The 13,381-nt window shown below is 48.8% G+C and overlaps 6 protein-coding genes and 1 non-coding gene across 7 annotated transcripts; 4 read left to right on the top strand and 3 right to left on the bottom strand.

Annotated features, from left to right (window-relative positions):
* Window positions 1–132: 132 nt before the first annotated feature.
* On the bottom strand, window positions 133–1,232 carry BDV38DRAFT_277032 (carbon-nitrogen hydrolase family protein; the record flags this gene model as incomplete). Its single annotated transcript, XM_032058391.1, has 3 exons — window positions 133–774; window positions 826–1,003; window positions 1,075–1,232. The coding sequence occupies 3 exons, from the start codon at window positions 1,230–1,232 to the stop codon at window positions 133–135; spliced, it is 978 nt and encodes a 325-aa protein (XP_031920031.1).
* Window positions 1,233–1,949: 717 nt separating this feature from the next.
* Window positions 1,950–3,648, top strand: BDV38DRAFT_267061 (flavin monoamine oxidase family protein; the record flags this gene model as incomplete). The annotated part of the gene is made up of 5 exons (XM_032056518.1): window positions 1,950–2,130; window positions 2,189–2,436; window positions 2,502–3,305; window positions 3,351–3,394; window positions 3,447–3,648. The coding sequence occupies 5 exons, from the start codon at window positions 1,950–1,952 to the stop codon at window positions 3,646–3,648; spliced, it is 1,479 nt and encodes a 492-aa protein (XP_031920030.1).
* An 803-nt stretch (window positions 3,649–4,451) lies between these two features.
* Window positions 4,452–7,066, top strand: BDV38DRAFT_232424 (phosphotransferase family protein). The gene is made up of 5 exons (XM_032053039.1): window positions 4,452–4,894; window positions 4,972–5,189; window positions 5,247–5,428; window positions 5,482–6,079; window positions 6,140–7,066. Exons 1-5 carry the CDS (start codon window positions 4,469–4,471, stop codon window positions 6,372–6,374), a joined length of 1,659 nt encoding a protein of 552 aa, XP_031920029.1. The 5' UTR covers window positions 4,452–4,468; the 3' UTR covers window positions 6,375–7,066.
* Window positions 7,067–8,139: 1,073 nt separating this feature from the next.
* BDV38DRAFT_277029 (uncharacterized protein) lies at window positions 8,140–8,511 on the bottom strand (the record flags this gene model as incomplete). The annotated part of the gene is made up of 2 exons (XM_032058390.1): window positions 8,140–8,255; window positions 8,307–8,511. 2 exons carry the CDS (start codon window positions 8,509–8,511, stop codon window positions 8,140–8,142), a joined length of 321 nt encoding a protein of 106 aa, XP_031920028.1.
* Window positions 8,512–9,964: 1,453 nt separating this feature from the next.
* BDV38DRAFT_5458 (phytanoyl-CoA dioxygenase family protein) lies at window positions 9,965–11,154 on the top strand. Its single transcript, XM_032063528.1, has one exon. The coding sequence runs from the start codon at window positions 10,091–10,093 to the stop codon at window positions 11,054–11,056; it is 966 nt and encodes a 321-aa protein (XP_031920027.1). The 5' UTR covers window positions 9,965–10,090; the 3' UTR covers window positions 11,057–11,154.
* Window positions 11,092–13,011, bottom strand: BDV38DRAFT_232420 (snoRNA-binding rRNA-processing protein UTP15). Its single transcript, XM_032053038.1, has one exon. It carries the CDS (start codon window positions 12,877–12,879, stop codon window positions 11,254–11,256), a length of 1,626 nt encoding a protein of 541 aa, XP_031920026.1. The 5' UTR covers window positions 12,880–13,011; the 3' UTR covers window positions 11,092–11,253.
* Window positions 13,012–13,167: 156 nt separating this feature from the next.
* BDV38DRAFT_t6 lies at window positions 13,168–13,239 on the top strand. Its single transcript has one exon. It is a non-coding gene; the product is annotated as a tRNA-Ala (tRNA).
* Window positions 13,240–13,381: the final 142 nt, after the last annotated feature.

The raw sequence follows: 13,381 nt of genomic DNA, 5'->3' as shown, positions 1-13,381 counted from the left end.
CCCCCCCCAAAGCAACAACAACAAGGAAATTTCCTGTGACAATATCGGCTTTCGCTCACGCCAGTTCATTTCTCTCAAGCCAATAGATTACGTAATCTTTCACGAAAGTGAAGCATCAATTTTCTAACAGTATCACTGGTGGGGCTCATAGGCATGGTGCACAGGGCGTGCGCCATGAGTATTTACACGCAGGCTCAACAGCTCAGGGCGAGAATAGTGGCCAACTACGTCAATCAATTGCTTCGCCTTGAGGTTTTCATCAAGGTCCACATTCGCATAGAGAATTCCTTCTTCTCCTGGGGGTAAAGGGTCGCACAAGGGGGCCCCATCGGCCCCATATATCATGCTGAAGCCTCCGCCGGGTAATTGGGGATCACTCCACCCAGTAATACCGTTTCTCTCTGCATTTTGCTCTGACATCACTTGCGTGCAGACTAGTACCACGCAGGCTCCTTCAAAGGCCACAACCTGTGAAAGTCGCTGGTTCATCGTTGCACTGCTCTGGTGTAATGGTGTATCATCTGTCGAGTCTTTCGCATCCCACATTGCAGGCCAGCTCGCGACATGGATCTCTGCATTCTGCTCATATTCGTAGTAGCGTAGCAGCGGCTGCGTGTGCTCCCAGCAGTTCAGGGCTCCTATGCGGCCAAACTCCGTAGGGACGACGGTCTGGAGTGACTCGCCCTGGCCGGTCCCCCAATATGCACGCTCAATGTTAGTTGGCTTGATCTTGCGGCGATTAAGGACGATTTCCCCTTTGGGGTCAATAAACGCCTGTTACCGGTCAGTCTCGTCATCCACTGTCTGATGCCGGTGCCCCTGTACCTGAGAGATATACATAGAGCCATTGTGTCTCTCACTGTAGCCAAGCACTACAAACATGCCAGTCCGTTTCACCGCTGCGCGGATTCTTCGCATCTGTGGCGAGTCCATTGACATAGAGTTTTGCAAATACTTGACGAAGAAGTCACTATTTGACGCTGGGGGGTGGAGAAACATACACCTTTTGCTTATTAGCGAAAAAAAAAAAAATGGCCAAATAGGAATCATTGTGAAGGGGGGCATCAAACATACCACGGATACCCTGGAATGAAGACCTCAGGAAATCCAAGCACTTGGGTATTGTTCCCAGATGCTTCCTCGATGATGGCAATCACTTTGTTTACTCCTGCCTCCAGGTCATTCCACGCTGGCTCCGCTTGCACGCAAGCGACACGAACTTTCTTGCCCATAGTGATCTAATTGGCGATTCCAAGACGGTATATGGAAGGGTTCGACCGAGCAGGATCCTGGTGGGAATCTGCGACTCAAGTGTTCATTGTGTACTTTGAACTATACGGGTTGTGGAATGCTGAGCTATATAGCCGCCCAAGTGTGGCTGCGTGATATCCATTAGCTAGCTACGGAGCCTCGGCATTTCTATACCCGGGTATTCCCCCAACCGTTGGACAGAGTGGAGTCAATCAGCAACCCCCCAGTAGGGTGTGACAAGGAAGAATGACCTCGCAGAAAGACGGATGGCTGTTGAGGTGATGGCCGTTTCATCTTTCTTTCTTGGGAATGGTACTATTTGCGTGAGCGGAACAATTCACTTTCATGGTAATCGATAGCCGACAGTTAGGGGGCCATACGACTACGTAAAGTCGGACAAATAATGTTTCTAAGCCATATACCGGGAGGGAAACCTTGGAAGGGCAAATCAACGTTGGTATTTGTTGCCTGAAGAGGTCGTCATACTGAGAAGCTCCGTTCTTGGCGGGTTCTAGCTCCCGACACAGCTTAGTGCATGATATCAACGGAATATCCCCCGCCATGAACCCAAGACCCATGTTTTAGCATCCCAACTCCATCAGTCGATAAAAGACCCGCCATTTAATGCTGGCGCCTTGCTGCAAACGTCGAAATTTATCGTTCATTTGCGAGCTGACCGTGAAACGCTCCCACACAACATGACTTCCCGGGACGGTTACTTGTGGACGCCAGATCAGGGCCTCAAGGCAGGTATCCCCTGCATTGGGAGGATCCAACCCCCAACTAAGCTCAATGGCCCTTCTCCCTGTGTCTACGATGTGATTGTGGTAGGAGCCGGCTATTGTGGCCTTACTGTTTTGCGGGATATCTCCCTCGCTGGTAGCAACACCAATCTCGGGGCGTTGTCAACCTTTTCTCAATATCTGACCTCACATAGGGCTGAGAGTTCTCCTTCTCGAAGGCCGTGACCGCATTGGTGGTCGCTCCTGGTCCTCCAATATTGACGGCTATCCCTTCGAGATGGGTGGCACCTGGATCCACTGGGGCCAAGCTCACGTCTGGCGCGAGATCATGCGGTACCAGATGCAAGATAAGATTGAAATATCCATGGACTTCTCGAGCGGGGTCAACCAATATCTCCAAGCCAGTCCCAAGGGTACTCAACGCTTCAGTCATGAAGAAGAGGTTAGCACCTCATTCGTTCTGTCCTGTTCGGAATGATATCTCCTGATCTGACATAACAATCGCAGTACGCTATCATGGATTCTGGGCTCCAGAAGTTGTTCAATATTGACGGCCAGTGGGGCAAGCGGGTTATGCCCTTCCCTCATTCGGCCTCCTTTACTAGGGAAGCCCTTGCATATGACCGAATGTCTGTGGCAGATCGCATTCGGAATATCGAGGACTCTCTCACGCTGAATGAGCGTCGTGGCATCGAAGCTTGGGTCCTTGTGTGTAGTGGTGGGACCCTTGAGACGGTAAGCTTTCTCGAGGTTCTGCACTGGTGGGCGCTCAGTGGCTATTCTTATGAAGGCTGCATCGAGTACTTGGCGAAGTACAAATTCAAGGACGGGCAGTCGAGCTTTGCCATGCATTTCTTTCAGGAGGCTCTCGCCACAAATAATTTGGACTACGTCTTTGACTGTCCCGTGGTCAGTGTCAAAGACACTGGAAATACTGCCACCGTGACCGCTAGGGATGGACAGAAATTCGAGGGAAAGCGGATTGTCAGCACTATTCCTTTGAATGTTTTGAATTCTGTTGTGTTCGATCCACCTCTGCGGAAAGGAAAGAAAAGAGCTGCCGACACTGGCCATGTTAATCAGATTGTTAAGGTGCACGCCGAAGTGAGTAACAAGGACCTGCGCTCCTACACCGGTATCAGCTATCCTCATAACCCACTTTATATTGCCTTTGGGGATGGAACTACCCAGGCCGCAAATACACACATCGTTAGTTTTGGTGGACAACACCTCCACTTTCATCCAGAAGAGGATATCCCGGTAACAATCAAAGCCCTTCAAGGTTTGGTTCCGATGGATATTGAAACACTAGTGAGTTTTGCATGGTATCACGAAGGCCCAACCTAACCATCCCAGGTTTTCCACAACTGGTCAAAAGATGAATTCGCTAGGGGGGCATGGTATAGTTCCTTCTACTGAGCTACCAGGACAATTGCTGAACAACACATCTAGGTTTTTTCCTGGGCCTCGTCTCTTGTCAGACCATCTCTTCGATATGCGAGCGCGAGAAGGAAATATATATTTTGCTAATTCTGATTGGGCATTGGGCTGGCGGAGCTTTATAGATGGCGCCATTGAAGAAGGCACTCGCACGGCGCTGGTGTTACGAAATGATCTAATGAACAGCCTTATGCTCGATTCTAAATTGACTTAGATAGCGTATCACTGCGTGTCTGCGTGGCTCACCTGGATAACAGCAGTGAACGGTGGTGTAGCGAACAACTTTGTCTCTGTTCCCAAATTTTGCAAATGCGGTGAGGTTGGAAAAGGTCATGATCTACAATCTCGCGGTATCTCAATCACATCACAGACGGGAAACTTTGTTTTTTTTTTTTTTTTTTTTTTTTAGAGGACTGTACTCTATGGACGTGCTAGTATCTTGCCTTAAGCTCCCATACAGTTTTGCTCTACAGTAGCTGGTGGATATGTGTGTGATGGGCGAGAAGCACACACTCCCCGCCCATGATTCTACTAGTAGTAAGAGGCGGCTGCGAAAATACAATCAAAGACGCTTTGGATCTGAGTTACCGAATGTCATCTTCCAACATTGGAGGGGATTGCTTACAATCAGTAGAAGACTGAAGGAGGACGTTGTATAGATCGACTGTCATGGTTTGGAGAAAAGTTGAATGATTCTACCGTTCCGTGGGCTGGCTGGTTCCTGCTCCCTTCACGCGAAACGCAGCACTACACCTCCACTGTCTACGGCAAGCCATTATAGCCAGTTCGTTGATTTCTGGGATATTTCTGCCGGCAGAATACTTCTGCTTAGTAAGTTCTTGGGGATCTAACCAGCTAAATTCTCTTACGAAATTCAATCCCGGGGGAGCGATAGTTGCAGGGGTGTAAGGACACCAACGTACCGAATACGGGAGGAAGGCCCGCCCTAACCCCAGCCACTAATTTCTGAACCCCCCGAAAGTTACGCCTCCTGCGATAATCTTTCCATGATCACCCGATAGTTTGCAATAATCATGCCTATATTTTCACGCATGTTAAAGGGAATTCAGAGTATTTCACCAATATTGTCAAGAGACACCACCCTATTACCCATCTCAAGCCGACGTTATTCTTATCAACACCCTCAGCTTCGGATGGCTAATATTGTCGGAGATCCACAGGATTTCTTTAACTATACCAGTGGACGATGGGTTTGGGATGAAAGGCAGCAACTTCAAGAGAGGTATCGTGAATTTAATATACTTGAGATACAGAACATCGCTATGGAATCATCATCCTCTGGGTCCTGTGTTAGTATGTCAAAGATAGGGGAAGGGTCATACAACAAGTTGTTCAAGCTTACGATGGGCAATGGGAAGACGGTTGTTGCTCGAATTCCAAATCCAAATGCTGGGCCAGCTTGCTTGACAACAGCGTCCGAGGTTGCCACAATGGACTTTGTGAGTAGATTTTATCATCGATCACGTTAATTATTTATATCTAGAGTTGCATCTTAGTGATTTGACATAACTTTTAGTTAAGAACCATACTCTGTCTTCCAGTCCCCAAAATTCTTGCATGGAGTTCTGCAGTTGACTCTACGAACCGTGTAGGGGCTGAGTATATCATCATGGAGTATGCCCCCGGTAGAAATCTCGCAGATGTTTGGACAGACATGGACCTTGAATGTAAGGTTCAGACGATGGAGGATATAGTGACTATCCAACACAATTTTTTATCGTTGAAATTCTCCGAGTATGTTTATCCCTATCATAAAGGTGCGAAACTTTTTATACCTTCTAACTTGAGCAGATATGGTTGCCTTTTCTACAGGGAAGACGCACCTCCTGGATCTCACCCTGCAATAGTCGAAGGAGGCAACTTGTCGCATGAAATTAAGCATAAAATTGCTGAGAAGTATTCTATCGGGCCGATAGTAGACACAGCATTCTGGAGTAAAGGGCGAGGCGATATGGATATTCATCGTGGACCATGTACGCCTTTTCATCAATTTCCCGTCGCCGATCACGTTGATAACTGTATACAGGGGCTTCTGTGGTTGACTACATACAGGCTTTTGCCCTTCGAGAGATAGCTTGGATCCAAAAACATGCAATCCCGCGTTCTCCAAATGATCCGTTATTCGTTTCCCACAGCCAGAACGATCCTGCTGAACACATTTCTCTTCTCCAGAGATATTTGTCTATTGCTCCTCATCTGATCGCACAGGAGGAAAGTATTTCACGGTCATTCTTATGGCACCCAGACCTTCGCACTCCTAATATTTTTGTCGATGATAGTGGTCATATCACTAGCGTCATTGACTGGCAAAGCACATCGGCTGGTCCTTTGTTCCTAGAAGGCCGCCATCCTCATTTTCTCGATTATAACGGTGACTTGATACTCGAACTACCTGAAAATCTTAAGCAACTGGATGAAAAGACGCAAAATACTGTTAAGAGCAAAGTTACCAACTCGATCCTATTATATCTCTATGAGAAATATACGGCAGAAAGAAACCCAATTCTGAGCAGAGTTTTCCAGTATCCAAATGGCAAGACACTAACAGATCCAATTCGCTTTGTTGGGAATACATGGGATGGAGATATCTTACCACTACGAGAGTCTTTAATAAGGATACAGAAGTAAGTTGTGAGCTAATCCTGCATAGTTGGCCAATTGTGCTTACTGAACGATGTTTGAAGGAAGTGGAGTTCACTAGGCTGTACAGTTGAGTGCCCCATCGACTTCTCTCCTGAAGAAATTCGCAAACACTATGAGGATAGTGAAGGCTGGAATGAAGTACAAGACTTTTGGGACGCCTTATCAGGAATTATTAGCAGGGACGGCTGGACCTCACATGCAACATACGATCAAGCTGTTTCCATTTATTCTCAGATCCAGGCAGAAACAGCCTCTCACTCAAGCCACGATGTATAATACTAGAGGAATAAGTTAATTCTGTGCGAAGATTGCTCCAGAAAATAATTTTTGGTTTCCACGGATGAATGAGATTTGCATACAACATGAAAAAGACTGTCAATGTATGCCTGCCGTGACTGAGGTGGCCTCCGTTTCTTTGAGATATCCGCTGCGGAAGCTGTCGAATCCTCCCGCGAGATGAGTTTCCGCATAGAAAGACTCTTCTCCGCTCAGATGTCTTAAAACAACTGGGAGGAGAGAGAGGTATCGAGCCATGATCGCTCTTCGGGGGAAACGATTTCAGATACGAACGATCACCAAACGTTTGTGCAGTTGCTGTCGATGAGGGGGAGGAAGCAGCAACGTAACACCCATGGGTATGAACTCTTCTCTGAAAGCAACAAGGAGGGTTACCAACTGATAGGGCGGTAATATAACCCCTGTTAAGCCCGGGGTGTGGATTGTTGACCGCATTTAGAGAAGAAATGGCCATCTTTATCAATAGAGTCTACATTCATGACAGTGGGCGCGAGATCCCTGGTCCTTGAAACCTTGTCGCTACAGCAAAGGCAGCGCAGTTAATCAAGAGAACTATAGCACGGCCGCCCGTGGCATATTCTTCGACTATGGCCTTTTGCCTATCTGGAATAATGTTGGTGAATAGCGGAATAAAGCTACAAGACCACACTAGCAAGAGATGAATAGGCTCGATCACCGACATTTGATTCACACGAGAGATTTAGATTCCATGGCCATTTCAGTCAATAGCTGTCTTCATCCGATATGTGTTCCGCTTCAACCATGACAATACTTCGTACTTGATTCAAACCATAAGCTACACTACATGCTTGCCATTCGTCAAAGAAATAAGCGGATAGTCATCTGAGTGATTGTCCTTGATCTGGACAACTTGACAAGACTCGGTGACTGTCTCGCTGGATACAACCCTGCTGGTTCTTGTACCTCTCCGACTTCCGAATGATAACGAAGAAAAAATACCTTGAAGAGATTTAGTCATCCGGGCTATACGGCTGTTCTGCTTCAGGCTGTTGAAAAGCTTGGGCAACACTGGAAGACAGGCCACAACGATTCCAGATGCTATCTCTGGCTGCGGCCAAAATCCCACAAGCCAACTGTAATAGGATATGTTATCCTTGTTTTGCATCAGACGTACGGAGAATGCTAGTCTCACGATAGACGAGATACAAGCACTAATGAAATATTAGCCACAATCAATGAAGGGTTGCGAGTTGGAGAGAAAGAAAAGAAACCACTGCGTTACATTATACTGAATAAGAAGACCGCTGATACAGCAAGCTTTCTCGGCAGCGGCATTTGCAATCTCCAAATGCGTGTTTGTGGCAAAACGAGGATTATCAAATCTGAGGCAGCATTCACTGAGCTAGCAATGCAGTTGAGGAGAAACATGTCCATACAGGACCCATTTTTAATGAGAGGGTCCCAGGCCTTGCTTAGTGGACGGCAGGCGAAAATTTCGAGGAAGCTACCAATCGTATAATAGACAAAGTTGATCCATATCAGGGCATGGCAAATCCAGAACATAGGGTCGTTCCTTCTAGTAGGCACGAAGATGTCCACGATCTGTAAAAGGATAGACGCTTTTATGAAGAATATGGGTATACCATATATGATCGAGCCTATGTGAAACCACTGGACCTAGAGTTAGCATTCAAAAGTTAGTTGGGTGCCAGGGGAACCAACGTATTGCATTCTCCTAAAATCTTTTAGACGCAAATTCCACATGTCAACCCCGGGTCCAGCATCATTTCCAAACCAACAGACGACGCATAAGCCCACATAAATTCCCTACAATAATCAATTTAGCCCGTGTATTTGGATGAAGAAAGAGGATCTCTACCCAGGCCACAATAATGGAGTCTATGGTGTCATGTTAGCAAGCGGAAACGGTGTGCCTCTATGCATTCTTACAATCGGACATGCTGGTCTTGCGGATAACAAACACCCTGGTGTAGATGCGCATGAACAAGGTAATAGACGCCGCTATACCGCAAACTAGTATAGCCGCCTGTCCAGATATACGTTGATTTGGAGGGTTCACTAAGTTGGGCTCCACGCCCGGTGGCGATATGCCAGCAGGACCATGAAGGAGCTTTTGCAATTGCTCAACAGACATTGATTTCATAGTAGCGATAGGGTCGTAGGATAAGGCCTCCGTATCATCTTTCTGGGTAAAATGGCCATGATATACACCTCTGGCGAGTGGCCGTGCCCTCAGGATTGGACCTCAAGCTGAAACACCATCCCAGATTGACATGCATAACCCTAACTAAATTTATCACCGCAGAAATAACTCGCGTCAGCATGTTTCATCACTGCTGCAGTAACGAAGCACCGATGGCGGCACAAGTGGTCTTGCACCTGTAGCCTGACGCAGGGGTATGTGCCAAGTAGTCGCCGAATTAGCGCTTGAAGAATTGGTTCGACAGTAGATGTGTTATCCTGGCAGGGCCATGCATGATGCTCCGCACCCGTTTGATGTTCAAACATCTCCTCGTAATCAGCAAACAAGCACTATTGACGCATAAACCAGGGGTGAAACTGTCAACTGTGACAGGAAAGGGAAGCCAGAGCAACCTAGAATAACAGGGTGCGAGATGTGGATACTCACCCGGTCATTCTCGCACCCATTTCATGCAGGCATTGTGCATCGGATAGTTAGAGAGGTTTGAAAGATTCCTTTCACCCGAAAGCAAACAAATGGAAGCATTGCGCTATATTTATATCCCTACTAATGCACAGTCTAGTCAGGCTGCTTCATTAGTATGTCGGCGCGTCGTCTTGCATGGCGCTGCTAGCCACTCTAGGGCATATCCGCTGCTATCCATCGATGTGCAAGGTACTAGTATAGATAGCCATTATTAGATTGTTTTCCCAGACTATGAGGCGGAAGCGTACCGGGAACATAGCCCCATGGTTGCTACGGCGGCGTACACGACGCCTGGACTTTCCAACCAAGAAACCAGCAAAAGGCGTGCTGAGTTTGTCGTCGACGCTGATCGCCAGTTGCAAGCAAACTTTGCCCATCATCCAATCTATGCTCGAAGCTCGAAGCAGACAGAATGCCAGATTCTATCATTCAGAGAGAAATAGTAGCCTTGTCAGTGGCAGATAACCCCCTTGGTTGTTTTCCTGAGTTAAAAACACCTCTCCTTGCTGACTTGAGCAATGATCTGTTCAAGAACTACACATATTTCTCTGTAAAGTGCAAGATGTGCTGTGGGTTACAGCTCCCAGCATGAGGATTCCAGCCTCCGCAACGGTGCATCTTGATCGAGGATTAGCCAAAGTACTTGCACGGAGAAAGACCGGCTGTTCTTCGTCATAGCAAACCTAGTACAACTACGGGGATAATCTTGCAAATTGGTTGGTGTGACGGTAAAACGACAGCGTCATCACTCTACAGCCTAATATGAATTCCAGTATGAGTACGCTCTATGATAATAAATATATTCCAGCCCCATAGTCAAATCAGTATCATAAAGTCTCGGACTAAAGAAACCCTTATCATGTACGGTACCTGAAGCTCGGCAAGCTCCGAGGCCGCGATAAGCCGATAAGACCCGCCAACAAAATAAAAACGTTCCCCGCATTTATTTATCCCACCACGAAAACCAACTCACACACTCCCAAACAACAACACCAACACCAACAACCTCCAACGCAAGCAAAAAAGGAAAGAAAGAAAAACCACAATGGAAGGCCTCACGCCAGCCCAACTCGCCTCCTTCCAAGAGAAAGGCTACCTAGTCCTCCCCGACCACCTAACGCCCACCGAAATCACCTCTCTCCTCAGAGAAACCAACCACCTCCTCGACACCTTCCCACTGGACACACACCCCCTAACTCAATTCACAACCGGCGACGACCTAAAGGACGACAAACCCCACGTCGGCGACGACTACTTCCTCACCTCGGGCGACAAAGTCCGCTTCTTCTTCGAACCCGACGCCTTCTCCGCCTCCCCCGACCCATCCACCGGCAAACCCGCGCTTCTAAAGCCCAAGCAGCAAGCGGTGAACAAGATCGGGCACTCGCTGCACAGTCTCTCGGAACCGTTCCGGGCCGTGTCGCTGTCGGAGCGTAATGCGGCGATCGCGAAGTCCTTGGGGTTCAAGGATCCCCGGGTGCTTCAGAGTATGGTGATATGCAAACAGCCGGGGATTGGGGGTGCGGTGCCCCCGCATCGCGATTCGGAGTTTTTGTATACGGATCCGCCGTCGGCCGTAGGCTGGTGGTTTGCGTTACAGGATGCCGGGCCGGGGAATGCGACGTTGGGGATGTATCCTGGTTCGCATCGGGGGAGGACGGGGGGGGTGGTGAAGAGGAGGTTTGTGAGGAGGTATAATGATGAGGGTGTGGTGGTTGGGACAGAGTTTATAGAGAATGATGGGCCGGGTTTGCCGAGGGGTATGGAGGAAGGGGAGGTGGAGGGACAGGGTCCGAAAGAGGAGGATGTGGAGATTTTGGAGGTGAAGGCTGGGTCGTTGGTTTTGATTCATGGGAATGTTTTGCATAAGAGTGAGAAGAACACGAGTGATCGGAGTCGGTTTGCGTATACTTTCCACGTTATTGAGGGCGCGGATGGGTGGAAATATGATGAGCGGAATTGGTTGCAACCGCCGGAGAATGGGGAGGGTTTCTCCCAGTTGTATCAATGATTGTGGTTGATTCTATTTGGATGGAGTTTTGTGTGATGGACGTCAATATTCATCAATTGCGCTAGTTACATCTATATTGCCATGATACAGTTGGGCGATCCCAAACCCCAAACTCCAACCAGGTATCCAGTAATGCAACAAATCTAGTCAAACATCTGCTTTTATTTTATGTCAATTCCAGTGCAGCGGTGGCTCGATTAGGCCGCCTTCAACATATCCAGCATGCCCTTTGTCTGGCATGCTTGGTGAGCCATTTCCACTTCGTCTCGCACGCGCCGGTGCAGCCGGTCAACCAGCTTGTCGATTGTTGCGGATTGGCCCAAGTTTCCTGAATAGATGTCGAGGACGTTCATGGCTACCTCGACGCTGAGATTCACCAAGCGAGGCTCGCTAATGCTCTTGTACACCCATTGCAGCACCGGCTGCAGGGTAACCTCGTCGCGGTTTTGTAAGGATGCGCGGAGAGCAGAACGGTGTCGAAGTGCGGTCAAAAGAGTAAGTTGTGCGGTCTTGTCGCCCGAAGCCAGCACTTGGTCTAGGGCGGCGGAATAGCGGGCCTTGCGAAGGTCGTGCTCCCAAGGTTGTTCCTTCTTCCGTTTGCGATCCTGGCCTTCAATGACAATATCCACGCCCTCGCCGATGAAATCACGACCACGGAAACGCTTTTCCCAGCCGGAGCCCCGTAGCTTCTTTTGCTTGGCCACTTTCCGGTCATGCTCCTCCAATTTGCCTTCCAACAAGGCCTGCATTTCCTTCCTCCGCTCTTTTTCCTTGATCTTCTGCTGGCCGGAGAGTCGGGTTTTGATCGACAACAGACCAGACTGCATACCAACTGCGATGTGCTTATCCTCCTGCGCTGCCCCGGAGGTAATGGCGCGGAGCGAAAGAATAGGCGAGGGGTACTTGGATCCAGAGACCATATTCCATCCAGTCGTCTCGAACACCTTCATGTGACCGTCCAAAGCACCACTCAGCAGTCTCTCACCATTAGAAGCCAACGCTAGCGCCGTCACGGTCTTCTGATGGCTCTGAATCATATGCAAAGGCTTTCCAGCCACAATATCCAGCACAGCGATCTTGTTATCAGCCGCCGCAAGCACCGTAGTACCCGCCGGCATGGGCAGGACGTTCTCAATGGGAGCAGCCATCTTGAAGGTCATCGCAGACCGACCCTCCACACGCGGATCCCACAGGCGCACAGTACGATCGTAACTACCCGACACCAGCAATCCGGAAGACGCCAGCGACCCCGGCATGAATGCACCGCTGCGCACATAATCAGTATGTCCAACAAACGTCTTGACGCTGTTTTCGCTCGGGAGGTCCCAAAGTCGCACGGTGCGATCGTCACTCGCCGTGAAAAGAGAAGTCGGGTCGCTGGGGGAGAACTTGCTCACCCAGACGGGCTGCTTGTGCTCCCGCCATGTCTTCAAGATCGCGCGCGAGGTGACATCGAACACCTGGACCGCACCGGTGTCGTCACCAGCAACAAACACACGACCGTCGGGACGAACATCCGTGCCGCGTACAGTGTCATCAAAGCGAGTGACGGTGCGAAGGAGTTTCCGGGTGCGAATAGAGTAAATCTGGACTCGGGCACCGGTGGTCACGGTGAAGACATCGGGAGGCTGGGTGAGAGATGGGAAGGCGGCGGCGGACGACGGAGCGGAAGGCTGTGTGATTAGGTTGACGGGACCATTGGCGGGCGAGGGAATCAGCAGGGGGTTCTTAAAGGTCTTCCAATATTGCTGCTCTGGTGTCAAGCGAGTCGAGGGCAGCGCCGGGAGCTTGACCTGTTGGAGAGGGAGGACGGGGGCAGCCATGGCTGCGAGAGGTGGATATTATGATTAATTCTCCGATCTTGCTGCAAGAATAGTTGACAGTAACAGCTGACAGACGTTATACGACAAAGGGCAGCTCATCCACCAGCTGCGTTGGCGCTGCAGGGCGTTAATGGGAATTTTTGTGGTGGTCTGGAAGATTTTCTGATAAAATCGCATCGGGAAAAGTTCTATCGGTCCCGATTGGATAAGCAATACGCTAGTGTGTAATTTACTCAACTGCTGTTTGTAGGTTATAAAACATTAATCCTTGATATCTTTCATCCAATTGGGGATGTGGTTTAGTGGTATAATACTCCCTTAGCATGGGAGTGGTCCGGGGTTCGATTCCCCGCGTCTCCAACTTTTTTTCATTTTCCATCCCTGACCTTCCATGTATCCTCATCTCTTTTTTCTCTTCTTACCACCTCATAGTCCAATTATTATACTTGAGGACTCCTAATATAATTTTCCAGGCTTTCAAACTAGCTCCTATCCTGGCAAA

This window comes from Aspergillus pseudotamarii, assembly GCF_009193445.1.
Source record: "Aspergillus pseudotamarii strain CBS 117625 unplaced genomic scaffold BDV38scaffold_1, whole genome shotgun sequence".
In the NCBI taxonomy this organism is placed as follows: Eukaryota; Fungi; Ascomycota; class Eurotiomycetes; order Eurotiales; family Aspergillaceae; genus Aspergillus; species Aspergillus pseudotamarii.
The sequence above is the reverse complement of the archived record's forward strand: the minus strand, read 5'-3'. Positions and strand labels throughout refer to the sequence as shown.

What these genes read in the sequence shown, in the direction of transcription:
- BDV38DRAFT_232420 (XM_032053038.1), bottom strand. Translation starts at nt 12,879, where the DNA reads ATGGCTGCCCCCGTCCTCCCTCTCCAACAGGTCAAGCTCCCGGCGCTG.
- BDV38DRAFT_5458 (XM_032063528.1), top strand. Translation starts at nt 10,091, where the DNA reads ATGGAAGGCCTCACGCCAGCCCAACTCGCCTCCTTCCAAGAGAAAGGC.
- BDV38DRAFT_232424 (XM_032053039.1), top strand. Translation starts at nt 4,469, where the DNA reads ATGCCTATATTTTCACGCATGTTAAAGGGAATTCAGAGTATTTCACCA. An exon ending in AGGTTGCCACAATGGACTTT is followed by an intron (nt 4,895 to 4,971) that starts GTGAGTAGATTT and finishes CATAACTTTTAG; the next exon opens with TTAAGAACCATACTCTGTCT. An exon ending in TTATCGTTGAAATTCTCCGA is followed by an intron (nt 5,190 to 5,246) that starts GTATGTTTATCC and finishes TAACTTGAGCAG; the next exon opens with ATATGGTTGCCTTTTCTACA.